The following is a 15,665-nucleotide window of genomic DNA, read 5'->3' as shown; positions in this document are numbered from 1 at the left end:
AGCCATGTGCATGTGTTTTTAGGGTTCTTCTTTATTCTTCTCTAACCTACTTTGTGCTTGTTTGAATGCCTCTACTGATCTGTTGAGCCTTGTCATTGTCCAGGGTCACTTGGGTTTTTGTTCTGCTATTTTCATGCAGGTCTCCAGAGAAAACAGTTGTCTCTGTTGATGGAGAATGTTTCTCTTAAGGCTACCTCTATAAACAGGGACTGTGTGTCTCGTTGTTGTGGCTGTCTGTATAATTGAAGTCATGCACTTCTATATTCAGTTGGTGTCAAACAACATAAGAAAAATAACTTTTCGCCACTTGCCACACAATTTCAGGTTTTTTCATGCAGGGTCTACAGATTTTAGCTTGTCCCCTTTGCAGAGGATCACTTTCTTAAAAGAACACGCATCTACAAATGACTGACCAAGGTAATGGAAGAAATATGTCTTCCACCCTAGTGTTTGCAGGATTTTCTGCATGCCCCTGTAACGGTCCTGTGGAAAGTTTTGTAAAGAACACAAGATAATTTCCTCTTCATCCTTTTTGGATTGACAGTTTAGAGGCGGGGGCTTGATGATATCAAGACAGGAGTCAGTTTATAAAATATATGTTAGGCCTGTCTGAAAAGATGCGTTTAGGATACACTTGGGCTACTATCACACTTGCGTTTTGTGTGGATCCGTCATGGACGGACGGATCTGTTCAGATAATACAACCGTCTGCATCCGTTCAGAACGGATCCGTTTGTATTATGTTTAACATAACACATTGAACACCATTGAAAGTCAGTGGGGGGCGGATCTGTTTTCTGTTGTGTCAGTGAAAACGGATCTGTCCCCATTCACTTGCATTGTGTGCCAGGACGGATAAGTTTGGCTCAGTTTCATCAGATGGTCACCAAAACGCTGCCTGCAGTGTTTTTGTGTCTGTCTCCTAAGCGGAATGGAGGCGAACTGATGCCTTCTGAGCGGATCCTTTTCCATTCAGAATGCAAACTGATCCGTTTTGGACCGCTTGTGAGAGCCTTGAACGGATCTCACAAACCTAAAACCAAAACGCCCGTGTGAAAGTAGCCTTAAATATGTAGATGCGGGAATTTAATCTGATTGTTGATGGTAGCGCATTCCAGAGAACCGATGCAGAACAAGAAAAAACCTTCGCGGTGGGGAACTGAAGTTTGGATTTTGGTGGATATTAGCCTTAGATCTTTGGTAGGGTGGAAGAAAGAGTTAGATGAGAGCTTTGTGGGTGAAAGGGAAACGTTTTTAAGGTTATGTCCATGTGTTACTGGAGTGTTTTGGTTAAAGTGTTGCACAGTAAAGGGTTTTGGGCCATTTTCATCCACACACTGTAAAAATAAATATGCAGCAGAAATTGACCTGTGTGCTCCAGACTTTAAATCTGCTGATTTGCATTGGGGATTTCACGCTTTGCAACACGGACTTGGCGTCAAATCGGCAGCATTTCCACAACCATTTCTGCAGCAGATTTCAAGGAGATTTTCTTGAAGTGAATGGGTGACCAGTGCGGTGACTGGCCCTGCGCAGGGTATCATTGTAGCACATTTATCATTCTTCTAATTTTGCCAGAAATTGCAGAAGTTGTTAAAAACTGCACAGATTTTACCAAAAAAAGGCCAGAAAATTGAGCAAAGGCATGTTGTAAATATACGTTTACACTCGGTTGAAAAGGTACAAATTAGTGATGCTAAGGTAGGCTGCTGATGGTAATAAGAAATGTAATAAGGCGTATTTCTGTCCTTATAAAGGAAACATCCCATAATAATCTGAACGGCCATACAGTGAATGCTGTGGCAACGTAAACTCATATCACGCTTTCATTTCACCTGTTGAGAAATCCCCGGCTGCCCACGCCGCAGCACTGTGGCCTTCCTGTCCATGGGAAGCGAGATGATGGCCGTCACATGCTTTACTTGCCCGTTTTCTTAGCTGTCCGCAGCTACTTCCTGTTCTGTGCAGGCATTGGACCTGTCCAACTGCTGTCGATTATACGCGGTTCCTGTACTGACGCTCACTGGGTCCCGCTGGTTTCTGTTTCCTAGTCCTATCTTGACATTGGTGGAGATGGCCAGTGATTGGCTGGGTGGCCGTTTCTTGTGTGACAGACAGGACCAGCAAGTAGACAACAGCCGGAACCCAGTAAGCGAAGGATTGGTGAGGCGAGTAGCATTTCTTTAATTAATGGGGTTTTCAGATTTTTTTTTTTTAACTGATGACCTAAAATGAACATGGGGGGCCTGACACACAGGACCCCTGCTGATCAGCTGTTTAAGGTCCCTTTCACACGAGCGTGATTTCCGCGCGGGTGCAATGCGTGACGTGAACGCATTGCACTTGCACTGAATCCTGACCCATTCATTTCAATGGGTCTGTGTACATGAGCGTTGTTTTTCACGCATCCGGCCCCAATCCGCAACGCCCGTGTGAAACCAGCCTAAGAAGGTTCACAGCTTGGCCTAGGCCGTGTGACGTTCCGTTCATTTCCCGGGGCTGAGCTGCGATACCAAGCACAGTCACTGTACAATGAACGACACTTGGTGATCTGTGTGAACAGCTGATCGGGGGTGTCATCAGTTAAAAAAAAATCTTACAAAACTCCTTTTAATGTTTTTGGTTTATTTTTTTGTGAGCCCTTTTGTATTTAATTTTGTCCACTGGGCTGCCATTCTATCCACCATAATCCAAGCAAACCATACATTGATTGAAGGAACATTGAGCAAAACTATTACACAGACCTGAGGGGGGTGGGGTGGGGGGTGACTTGCGGCTTATCTCTGATGTTCCTGTACTGCCCCCTTCTGGTCCTGCATGAAGCATAACACAGGCTATCCATGCTTACTGGAGTGTTAGGCGACTTTCACACTTGCGTTGTTGTTGTTTTCCAGTATTGAGATCCGGCAGAGGATCTCAATACAGGAAAAAAAAAACGTTTCCGTTTAGTCCTCATGCATTCTGAATGGAAAAAGATCCATTGAGGGTGTCTTCCGTTCTGTCAGCATTCCGTTTTGTGACCAGACACAAAACCGCTGCAAGCTGTGGTTTTGTGTCCGGTCATAAAAAACAGAAAACTGGTTTTGGAATATTTTATTTTTTCTAGACACCCCCCCCCCCCCCCCCCTTCAAATTAGATGCATCATCTCCACGTGTCCTGGTGAGATTTGAGTTTGCAAATTTTAGTGTATTGATACAGCGCCACCTGCTGTTCACTGGTTAATACTACACATTTCAACATGTTGCAAAAGGTTGACTTCTGTTCCAGTCATTATTCCCCCAGATTAACATCAATGTCAAGCTCTGGAAGAAGTCTGTGAATTTCTGCAGCAAAATAAAAAAAATAAAAATTATTCTGCAGCAAATCTGACCATACAGGTCTTTTTATTGGCCGAACCTTCCTAAAATGGCTGACGTGTGTTTGTGGAAAACTCCAACAGATGAAGCTGTGGTAGACAAGGATTGGGGGAATTTTTTATTTTTTGCCTTGGGGGGTGAGCCGCCCCGCCCCCAGATGTGTCTGGCGGTGGCTTTCTCAGCTCTCTCCATAGGAGTCAAACACGTATGTACATTGGGGGAGTCAGGTGTTTGGCTGACAGCTGGTGAATGTGTAGGGGCAGCTTTAGGTTGAACATGGCGGATGTGATCATCCATCTCCCTGAGGGCATGTGATAGAAACAATGCGACTCTGCCCATGGCTCCGGTTTGCATCACATGTTGCACGCCCATGGAGCAGTCAGGTGACCCTTGAGCAGTGGAGCAGAGGGTAATCCGTCTGCCCGCCAGTCCACAGTCCATGTCTGCGACGGCTCGGCTCTAGGGGTATGCTGCTGGTTTGATTCTCTCCAGGACGGAGTTTATTCTCGATCAGAGATGGCGAGTGAGCTGAGCAATTGGAAGCAAAAAGGTAACTTTTTTTTTTTTTCTTTTTCTTTTTTCTTTTGTGTGTTTTTCTCCCTTTGTCCATTATTAAGGACACAGGAAATCTCGTCCAGCCGTTACTTTACTGTCGTTCCTTGGGAAAGATTTAGCCTAAGAGGTGATAATCGGCTTTTGCCTGTGAGTAGTTGCATTCACTTGCGAGCCGCCTGTAGCGTGGTCACGGTGCAGTGGACGGTATATTTCTCTAGCGTTGTTTTTCGGTTACTTTCATCCACACCCTTTTCAGAATATAACCGGGTTTACTGTGTTGTGCTGACGTGAAGCAAGAAATCATACCGTGTAATGTGTTCCCTGCTGGCACTAATCTGCCTCCCGCGCTTGGCAAGGATGCTTTCCGTCGTGTGGTCGCTCAGCACAGATCTTCAGGCAGATAGACTCTTCTTAGCTTTGCATGGCTAAGTATTAACCCTTAAATGTTTGTCTGGCACTGCTGAGAAGCCTGCAGAGTAGTCCGCTTTTAGGCATGACTACAGTTGGAAAGTAAAACCCCTCGATGTGCCTTATTTAGGAAAACCACCTATGATTTAAATGGAGGAGTAAATCTGCAGTGCAAAGGTCGTTTCCTTCCAGTATTCCCCGTCTCCTCCTATTACGTCTAATCTTATCAGGTCATCGTGAGCTGATCACAAACGCTTAGTCGCTTAGCAATCCTCACAAGCCATAGGTGTGGTGTGGGGCTGCTGATGGTCCCCAAGTTCAGGAGTGGCCCACGGGGGGTGAGAGAAATCTCAATATGGCCCCATGTTGCAGGGGTTTCCAAATTGATAGAAGGCAGGCTAACGGGGACTGCAGTACTGAAGTTCAACAGCAAATATTGCTCCAGTAGGACATGGTACCACAGTGCCGCACAGTACCTCCCCAGAAGCTGTCCGTCTGTGGTGGCCATCAACAGCTGCATGTTCTGTCCTCCTCCAATTGTCTCCAAGATATGGAGCAGGGGGCTTAGGAGGTGAGATGTGGGCCACAGCACCAAGCCAGCTCTACCTTCAGCGTGCTGCCTGGATTGTCGGGGTTCAGAGCTGAACCCGGACAAACCCATAATTTCACCCAGGCAGCCCCCCTGATGTTGGGCTCTTTTATTTACAATAACACTGTCGGTGGAGGCTTCCGCCCAGCAGTGTGTTCGATGACATCTCCGGCTCTGATGGGCGGGCTTTAGCGCTGCCCTAGCCGTTTTACTGGCTAGGGCAGCTCTAAAGCACGCCTATTAGTGCCGGTGATGTCACCGCCTGGCAGCCCCATGGAGAGCCCTGTACGTCACTGGAACTACAGAAAATGCCTTTTGCCCTGCGCAGGGCAAAGGAGAGCATCAGAGCATGAACTGCTCCGATGCTAAAGTCAGGGGGCTGCCTGGGTGAAAATGGGGATATGTCCGGGTTCACCTCTGAACCCAGACAACCCCTTTAATGACCCCCCATAGTGCCCCAAGAAGTGGCCAAGGAAAGAAGGAAAAAATAAAATAAAAATACCAGAGTCCCATTCCAAGTCACCGTCTGGCCTCTTCCAGGCTATGTCCCTGCACCATTTGTATACTGCCTCATTAGCAGGGCAGAATGCCATGGGCTCCGGTACCATCTGCAGTATTCAGTTGCATTGGCTTCGTGCGGACAGCCTTACAGTTGAATTCAGGAGGGCACCTGCAGCCAGTGGCCAAGAGGAGGGCTCAGGTGGTCCCCAGCCATTGATCCACCAGGAAATTTCCCTGTAGGGTCTATGGTCTGTCAGCCCCTGCTCTATTTTATTTTTTTGAAGTGGCTTTTTGGGCATGCAGAAGTGCGTTCTTCCCAAATGGACTGGTAATGGTGTGTCCGTGTACGATATGTACTGTTCCGGTTCAGCAGCCCACCATTGCCAGCTGCTTCCTCGAGAATGTGGTGACTTGTTACTGGAATGACAAGTCACCATCTCCAGGGGGAGGTGGAGTTGGCAGGAGAGAGTCCATATGGTGTGTATATATAGAGAGAAAAGAAAGTGTCCTGCTTTTTTACAACTGGTCCTTTGTTCCCCAGGGTCATAATCGTCACCAGTGAGGCCTGGTAGCCGCTTATCTCAAGGTTTCTTTTGAAATAACGCACTGGGATCCAAGCATGCATGTTCACGGAGGGGCTGATGGCTGGATGCACATCTCCTGCTGCCCATGATATATAATCTGCCGAGTGCTGCTTGTAGGTTAGGTGGAGGATTTTTGCTGGACTCTGCAGGCTGGTAATGGGGTATGTTGTGAGTGGGTATAAAAATGTGACCGTGATTGAGGACCCAATGTGTGCCATATGCCCTGTTGAGGGGCGCCATGTAGAGGGCACATGTGTGATCTTTCACTTCTGGATGTCCTGACTTTCTCCGCAGATTCTAGGCGGCCGCTCTTGCTTCGTGATTTCTGAATGTGCAGCTTTTGATCCCAGTAACATTTGGCAGATTTGTTCATTCATGTCGAGTTTTCTTATTTTCTAGGTTTTCATTATTTTCTGTGAGACGGTTGTGTATACTGTCCAGGGGCTTCCTGCCATATTATGATGGCTGGTGGTAAAGCTTTGTATTTACCGCTGAATGCCCGGGTGCTGGCTGGCACAGAGGTATGTTGGCACTAATGTGTGCGCGGTGGGGATGGATTGTGGAGGCCTCTGGGAGGGAGCCCCCATCACACCTCTGAACACAGGCTCTACCTGTCCACTGCCATCACAGCCCCATATAGGAGACCTCGGAGATGGGGACAGCATGATGCTAATGTCTGTAAAGTGCTGCACCATAAAGCATAAAATAAATAATAGCCGAGCTAATGACCCAAAAGTGCCCATCAGGGGATCCCAGCTGTACTGAGAGGTGAGGTGTTAATACACTGCCCATATAAATATTGACTGTCAGGGGCACAATACACTAGGCTCCATCACAAACTTTTGAATGGCACTCTCGCCCATTTTAACCCCTTAACAGCCAGCTAATTTTTCTATTTTTTCAGTTTTCTTCCCCGCTACTTCAGGTTTATAAGGCCTAGTTTTATGCGGGAGAAATAGCTTTTTTTTGTTGTGCTGTTTTGAAAGTACATATAAACTTAATTTTTGAAAAAAATATTTTGTAAATTACAAAAGCTTTTTTTTTTTTTATTTTTTTTTTTACTTTGTTTACACTACTTCACACTGACTAACCTGTTAAAGGGGTTTTTCAGGAAATATTTGGTTGTGTGGATACCTAAAGTACATTATTGTCTTGCAGAGTTGTTTTATACTTACATTTTTAATATCCATATATTGGCATACTCCTTGACCTCATGCTCTGTGTCTCTACGGCACAGGCTGCGGTTAGGGCAACACCTAACAGCATTAGGATTACTGACCTTACAGTCCTGGGGTCCTTTCTCGGTTCAGAGGACTGACTGCAGCCTTCCCCAGCCTCCGATCACTGAGACCCAATCACAAGGGTTAACGGTTGGGATTGGAGCTTCCTCTGATCCTGGCTGCAGAGCAGAAGGCTTCTCCAAGAACTGGAGCTGTTAGTCTCACAGAAGGGGGAAGTTCCCTCTAAACAGCGTTGACAAGACAGTGAGTGGTCATTATGGTCTCATGCCTACAAGTGTGTGTGTGTCCCGCGCCTGTATTTGGAAAGACAAACCAGCGGGTCCTCAATATACGCGCGCCAACCGCGGACTCCGTATCCCGGATGTGGACTTATTGACTTGAATAGGTCCTTAAGATGCGGAGTGGAGGAACGGAAGCAGTCCGCATCGCAAAAAAGTAGGATATGTCCCTTTTTTTTTTTCCCATGTGTGTGAGCCTTAAGGGCTTAAATTTTGGAAAACATTTAAATGTTACCATAAAAAAAAAGGGCCTGGCAGCAGTATCAACCCTTTAATCAGACATAGTGTATGGTGGGGTTGATCCTGCTGATTTAAATTGCTAGATGGCGAAAGTCCTTGGCCCCCATCTGGGGGGAAAAAAAGCCTTAATTCCATATGCACATTAGACCCCCAGGGTGCACCTCGGCGTCTCTGCTTTCCTGCGGTTTCGGCACCCCCTCCCCACCCTTCATTTGCTGATATGCTAATATGCATGTTGGTGCAATGGATTTTTGCCCTCCAGGTATCGTTTTAATAAGCAGGAGCAACTGTTAGCAGACAGTATGCCTTGTTTTTCATAGGTTTGATCCTGCTGACCCTTGTTTGTATGGCCTATTAGGGGGGCCCCTCTGAGCCAGAACAAAGAGCTCCCCTGTAGGGTCTTCTCCTGTTCTGGTAGACATGCATTTCATTATTGACCAACATGTAATGGCAAATTTCCATTGCCGCACCCACTGCTAGGGACACGCCTGGATGGCCGTGCCTTCTCCCAGGAGCCGGACCCTGGGGCAATCAACTTATCCTGGCTCCCGGATTCTAAAAACGCTGCTTGCATCGCTTTTGTGTCCGCCATGGGAACGTAATGGAACAGAATGTATTCTGGTGCGCTCCGTCCCCTTCAGTTCAGTTTTGTCCCCATTAACAATGAATGGGGACAAAACTGAAGCGTTTTCCTCCACTATCCTATGACTGATCTCAATAGCGGAAAGGGAAACGCTGGTGCGAAAGTAGCCTAAGATGGGTGGTGGAGTGCCCCTGGTGGCAAGGTTGGAGCTGGGCTTATCTTCACATGGGGCAAAGATTAGCACATTTAGTGTCTTATTGCACCTATAAATGCAGCATTACTTACTGATCAGATTTTACTTTGTTTTACTTGTCCTTCCAGAATCCCATGCACTGCGCCACAGCTTCGGGCACTGCTATATGGAAGGGACCTATAGCAGTGCCATGCTTTACTACATAGCAGTTGATAATATTGGGGCACGCAGGACGGCGGCCATCCATATAAAAATTATGGACAACCTCTTTATGCTGGCCATACACATTGGGTAAAGGTCCGCAGAACCAGCCCACCATTCTGTGTGTATGGGGGGCCCGATGCAGAAGTTGGGGGAAGTAAAGATGGAGCTGTTGGATTTCAGCATGCCCAGTCCCTTTGTTCTTGAGGAGAAATGCAGCAGGCAGAGGGGTTTGGTAGTGACTTTCAGTGTAGAAGTGACGTACGCCTTGCTGAGCTGGCATGTCTCCTCTCAAACAGTGGGGGCGTATCGCTACCCGCACCTATATCTGGAACAGAGCCCTGCAAAGTGTTTTTGGTAGCTCCTCCAGACAAGTGCTGTCCCCATAAAAGTCAATGGGAGCGCACAGCGCGTGACCGGCCACCGCTGCCTTTCTATGGGCCCTGCCATAGAAAATGAATGAAGGGAGGCTGCACATGCGCAGTGCACCCACCACCGCTTTCGGGGCCCTGTTCTCGATACAGATGCGGGACCTGCACCTATCAGACAATGGCGGCGTATCCTAGCGATATGCCCCCATTGTCAGAGATAAGAATAACCCTTTAAAGGGGTTGTCTGACCTGTGTAAAAAAAACGTATACCCAGCAGCAGAGTGTTGAAAGGAAAAAAACTGATAACGGCCGTGTGTTCTGCGTTTTGTTGAATGGAACGTCCGGCCCCTAATGGTCCTATCCTTGTCTGTAACGCAGACAAGAATAAGACTGGTTCTATAACTTTGTGGACGAGACAGACGTGCGGATGCGGGCGGCACACGGAGTGCTGTCCGCATCTTCTGCGGCCCCATTGAAGTGATTGGGTCAACATGACGGTCGTGTGCATGAGCCCTTAGATAAATGTTAGTGGATCCCAACACTTTTTGGCAGAATCAGTCTGTGTACGGAGACAGACCACGCCAGTCCTTTGTTCTGCAGAGATCAGCGGCTGCAGAAGGGTCTGACGGCTGCTTATCTCCTTATCTATTGCATATGCCTGTAAGGTAAGGGGGCTATGGGCGGCTGTTGTGCTTTACACATCTGCTGCTGTATAGTTGGAATACACCCTGGGGGTGAATATAGGAGCATAATTAATAGATATACATCTTTACTACTGGACGGAATAGTAAGATTTGTATAAGTGACTTTTTTTTTTTTTTTTTTTTTTTTTTTTTTTTAACCCACTAATAACCTTTATTTTGAGAGCACGACCCATTTGGCTCTATCTTCTGCCTTTTGTGTCCCAGGAAGTTTTTGGAGAAGAGTGAAGACCTTGCTGCAGAGCAGGTTTTTTTGTATAGCCCCCCTCCCCCTCCCTGTATGCGGAGGATCAGCAGCCCGTTAGTCCGGGGTCTGGGGGTGTGTTCTGCCCATGGCTGAGTCACCGCAGGCAGTGTTCACTGTGACCTCCTGAACGACGCCCCAGCAGCAGCAGGAAGTGCTCCGAGATCGTTAGTCAGCTGTGGAAGGTCCCACCGCATGCAAGCAGCTCCAAGATGGACTCCAAGGCCGGTCAGTGCTCTCCCCGGGCTCACGTGTATGCATGATGCCCTTGTGCCCTCCGTACCCGTCTTATCTGCACGCAGTGCTGCTGATCTGGGCTTTCCAGGTGGCTTCTCCCCGCAGTGTGGCTCTGGCAGGATTTTACCTCCATTAAGGCTTTTTAATGTTTTATTGTTTGGATGTGGTAGAAGCTGGGTGGCTTTCTGGCCTGTTCCTGAGACTTGTAAAGGGTGGACGGTGTGTGCCCGCTGTGGGAGCTTTACATGGCAGGCACCGGGAGATGCAGGCTGCTATATTTAGTGCTAGCAGATGCCACTTCTCTTACCTCCCCCCCTGTACCAAATGTCGCCAGCTGCAGCCGCTTTATCTTGTGTCTTGTGTTGATCCTTTATTACTCCTAAGAATTGCGCATTTTAAGGAGTTACTGACGTCACATAGGAGGATGGCGCGCTTACGTAGAGTCTCATTCTAACCCTGTTTGATGCAGATGGAGGCAGAGCACATGCAGTCTGTCTGGCCTGTGGATCCCCTAATACTTGATCCTGTGGTGGTCATGGTGTTGAGGGGTCCGTAGGCGGCATGTGCCATGCTTGGGAGCTTTAGATCATGGTTGTTATCGCTGAGGTTAATGACTGCCCTTTTCCCTGCATGGTTATTGGTACCGGCCCCAAGACTGGACATGGCCCCGATTTTATTTTTTTATTTTATTTTTATGTTGTTTAGGCCTCATGCACACAACCGTTTTTTTTTGTCGGCTCGGATGCGGACCCATTCACTTCAATGGGGCCGCAAAAAATGCATACAGCACTCCTTGTGCTGTCCGCATCCGTGGCTCCTTTCCACGGGCCCGTTAAAAAAAAAAAAAAAAAAAAAATATATATATATATAATTATATATATATAACGTGTCCTATTCTTGCCCGCGCTTTGCGGGCAAGTATAGGCATTTATATTGACTGCACCCGTACCGTTCCGCAAATTGCGGAAGGCAACACGGACGGCTTCCTTTTTTTTGCGGGTGAAAAAAACAGCACGGCCGTGTGCATGAGGCCTTATGGGCACAGTAATGGCAGCTGATGAAGGACACTTTGTGCAAGTGGAAAATTGTCCTCTCCTTCTATGTTGGGCGCTGCAGGATTAAAGATTACCGGAGTCAGCATGGTGTCGTATTCACACTGCTATGTGTTCTCTTGAGGACATTCATTGCCTGCTGCCCCATAGACCTGGTTGCTGCTCAGACTCATTAACATTTGCTCCCTGCTACTCCAGAAAGCTCTGGCTGTATCTCATCTAGTGTCCAGGCTGGCGGCTGTATCTCATCTAGTGTCCAGGCTGGCGGCTGTATCTCATCTAGTGTCCAGGCTGGCGGCTGTATCTCATCTAGTGTCCAGGCTGGCGGTGGCCTAACGGGGTCCTAGAGCCTCCTTCCCATTGTACAGTTCTCCCCAATAAACTTATCCTTTCACTCTAAGGGCTCATGCACACGCCTATATCAGTTTTGCTGTCGGTAAATCATGGATCCGCGAAACACGAATCCCGGCCGTGTCCATGCTGCCATTTTCTTTTTCATGTCAATAGGAATGTCCTATCATTGTCTGAAAAATGGACAAGAATAGGACACGTTCTATCTTTTTTGCAGGGCCGTATAATGGAGGTATGGGTGTGCTGTGGCATCTTTGGCGGCCCCATTGAAATGAATTGGTCCACATTCTATTTGCAAAAAAATTGGGATTGGATACGGGCCAAACATAGTCATGTGAATGAGCCCTAATTCCTTCTTTGTGCATTTTATTCTTTTGTCTGTGTGTATGTATGCCCATACAACGTGTGGACACTTTTTGCAGTATGGATCCTACAGCGACAGGAAACTCCAGTTTCAAAGATGGCGGCTTACTGGTCAGCGGCTGAGAAGGGCTTTTAGTAGATGTAGTACCGTTAGGTTCTGTGCACAGGACACAGACTTTCCAGATGGCAGGTTCTCAATGCTGATGCCATCATTCCTGACTACTGATGACCCCGCTGTCTACTGGCTGTAATAGAGTATACGGCAATGTTACTCACCCCAATATGCCATTATTTTCGGACTATAAGACGCACATGGGATTTAGAGGAGGAAAATGAAAAAAAAATTAAAAATATTTTGCATCAGACCCACATTCTTCATCAAGCCTCAGAGACGGAAGCGATCCTTAGCATTCTGACTATGATGCACTGCCATTCCCTCCCCCCTCCCCCCACACACACCTTTGGGGAAAATTTGTTTTATAGTTTCAAAAATACAATGTACATGCGACTTTTGGGCACGCAGATGACACTCCTTTTCCCTTTGGGTTGTAGAGACAAAGTCCGAGCACACCTGCTTTACATTAAGTGATGAAGACGCATAGGTCACTAGCGGACTTCTTGGGTCCCATGTGGATCCACTGTATTGGGGGGCACCCTGGCACATAGCGGAGAGCTGCACTTGCTGTGGCTTTCTGGCGTTTCCTTCGTGTTTGGCATCTTCCCTGTGTGCGTTATTGAGCAATTGAGTCTTTGCCATGTTTATCTTACTGTGAACTAAACCATATTTAGAAGCAAGTGAAACCCATTGTCTGACGCTCTCCGTAATCCCGACTGGGATTTTACACACATGGATTTAGATGCTCTTTCCGTTTTAACTCTCCTTGTGAGGAGGTCGCTGCCTTCTGACTCCATTTTCTTTGTTTTTTGAATGTGTTGTAATGCTGCAAGGGGTTGTAAAAAAAAAAATTATTTAAAAAAATAAATAAAATATATTTTAAAAAAAAGTGCCTCACCTGTCCACAGGTTGTATGTGGTATTGCAACTTAGTCACCTTCACTTTACTGGAACAGAGTTGCAGTACCAGGAGTAACCCATGATCAGGAGTGGTGCTGTTTTTGTAATTTTTTTTTTGTCCCCCCCCCTTTAATATTGTTCCTTGATTTTGACTTTTCCTAAGGCCCCATTCATAACAGCATATTTTTTGCATCCGATCCACAACCATTCATTTCAGTGGGGCCACAAAAGATGGCGTGCTGTCCATTTTGTGGCCCCGCAGGAAAAAAAACAACCTGTCCTAGTCTCCATTTTGTGGTCAAGAATAGACATAGTGCGGAAGGGCAGTGCGGCATGCACATGGTCGTGTCCGTGTTTTGTGGAGCCTCGGTTTACAGAATGGGCATGGTTGTGTGAATGGGGCCTTAAGCGGTGAGCACCATAGAAAAGAACAGTTTTCCACTATTTCCATTGGCATTAACCATGTTTTACTCTTCTCTTTAGCTGTTGACCTCCTGTACTGGCGGGACATTAAGAAGTCGGGGGCTGTGTTTGGGGTCCTCCTGTTCCTGCTGCTGTCTCTGACAGTCTTTAGCATTGTCAGTGTGGTCGCATACATCGCCTTGGGCCTGCTGTCTGTCTCCATCAGCTTTAGGATATACAAAGGGGTTTTGCAAGCCATTCAGAAATCCGAAGAAGGTCATCCATTCAAGTAAGTGGTCTATTCACATTCCACTGCTTTTGTCTTCTGGTGTATTGGACAAAACTGTACTAAATCATGTGCAGCGTTATTAGGTATAACGGAGACCTGTCAGTACTCCTGACCTGTCTGTTTTAGAAAATACGTGAATTTCCCCCATGAAATACAATTTCCTCTATTATTCTGCCTAGAAACGTGTGAATATATACATCTTGGGCGGTTAACCCTTTTCATCACTGATTGGATGCAGTCTGTGTAATAACACATCTCTCACTGGCACTTTATTCCTAAAGTTCTAGGGGGAATAACAGAGGAATAAACAAATTTAGGTAGGTCAATCAGGATAGGCAAGTAGGGCCTCTCCTGAGTGCTGCTCCAAGGCTATATATATATTTTTAGCTAAATTGGTCATGGGTGTAGGACTGTATAGAACAGGACCATCAAAGATAAGATGAATGCCCACACCTTGCACAACACCATAAGGCACTAAGCTAGTGGTCCCAAATGGGAAAACATGACAGTGTGGGTATTCATAGTGGACTGGCGGGTGACTAGAGCCGAGAGAGAATAAAAGGCGATGGTGGTATAGTGTGTACGGAATGCATGTGGCTTTTTTATTTATTTTTTCCGCGTGGTATTGAAATTGAATAAAAAAAAGGATAGATCACCAATAAATAGTCCTGGAAAACATCCTTAAAGGGCATCTGTCAGAAGATTTGTCCCTATGACACCAGCTGACCTGTTACATGTGCTCTTGGCAGCTGAAGGCATCTGTGTTGGTCCCATATTCTTATGTGTCCGCACTGCTGAGGAAATTATGATTTAATGTATGCAAATGAGCCTCTAGGAGCAATGGGGGCGTTACCATTACACCCAAAGGCTCTGCTCTCTCTGCAACTGCTGCAATCTCTGCACTTTGACTTTAGAAGTCTGGGTCAGGCTTATACAGCCCAGATAAAACAATGCAGTGGCCCTTGAGGGGCATTACACAGCTTTTTGGGTCTTGCACTTTCTCGGTTCTTGAATAAATTTACGGTACAATTCTCATGTTCTGTTCAGCTACAGGAATAGAATACCAAAACCTCGGGATCCGGCATATGTCGCCAGACACTGCTGGTGCCTGACGGATTCCATTCACCTTATTGGGGTCTGTCGGATATCCGATGTGAGCACCGACATTTTGTCCCCACCCTCCTCTCTCCATGAAAGAGGCTCCTGCCGGCACCTCTGCTACAGATGTAACTCTATCTGTGTCAACCGGACTGGAGGGCTATCGCTGTATCAGTAATCATCGTCAGACACAGGCAAGAATGCAAATTACAGGGAGCGGAGGGCCCGAGAAGACATGGCTCAGGCTGTATTACACCAACAGATGTGGTAGACGATTGTCGGGTGTGAAGCGTTCCTTCCCGGCAATCAGCTGCTCGTCGGTGAAGGAGACTGCTGCTATTACATGCAGCGATGTCCTGTACAGTATGGGGAGGAACGATCACTACTGCCATTGCTTATCCCATACTGAACCATTGTTTGCCAGCAGTAGATCGTGATTAGGCGGCACAATCTGCCGCCAGCAAATGATTTTTCAGCATGTTTAAAAATTGTCATTGCCCGATGAACAAGCGTTTGCTCAATTATCGGGTAATCGGTGGCAGTATTACACTGCCAGATCACCGCTAACTAGTGTTCCCATGAATGCTTGTCAGCGATGATCTGTCCAACAATTGCCTGGTGTAATAATGTCTGCTACCTTGTTCTACCTGTGGTGGTTACTTATACCACCGGTTGCTCCTACCACCCATACTGTGTCCACCTCCCTGCGGTGGCCGTAGACTGAGGACCTGCTAAAGGTTTCATAAATGTGCTGTGTGTGAGATGTAGTGTTAGGGCCCATTTAAAAAAAAAATTGTCAGATGTTGGGGGCAT

General features: G+C 46.9%; 1 protein-coding gene across 6 annotated transcripts in view; it reads left to right on the top strand.

The window, feature by feature from the left end:
• Positions 1-15,665, top strand: part of RTN4 (reticulon 4) — a 49,176-nt gene that overhangs the window by 19,839 nt on the left and 13,672 nt on the right. For 4 of the 6 annotated variants that reach the window (XM_044292156.1, XM_044292157.1, XM_044292158.1 and 1 more), the window contains one exon: positions 13,547-13,754. In XM_044292156.1, the coding sequence (XP_044148091.1) occupies positions 13,547-13,754 (208 nt within the window). Of the gene's footprint in view, positions 1-3,757; positions 3,908-10,119; positions 10,275-13,546; positions 13,755-15,665 lie in introns of those variants that run through there. The other 2 variants (XM_044292160.1, XM_044292161.1) reach the window with 2 other exon arrangements.

Source organism: Bufo gargarizans, chromosome 4 (genome assembly GCF_014858855.1).
Source record: "Bufo gargarizans isolate SCDJY-AF-19 chromosome 4, ASM1485885v1, whole genome shotgun sequence".
NCBI classification, from domain to species: domain Eukaryota; kingdom Metazoa; phylum Chordata; class Amphibia; order Anura; family Bufonidae; genus Bufo; species Bufo gargarizans.
The sequence above is the reverse complement of the archived record's forward strand: the minus strand, read 5'-3'. Positions and strand labels throughout refer to the sequence as shown.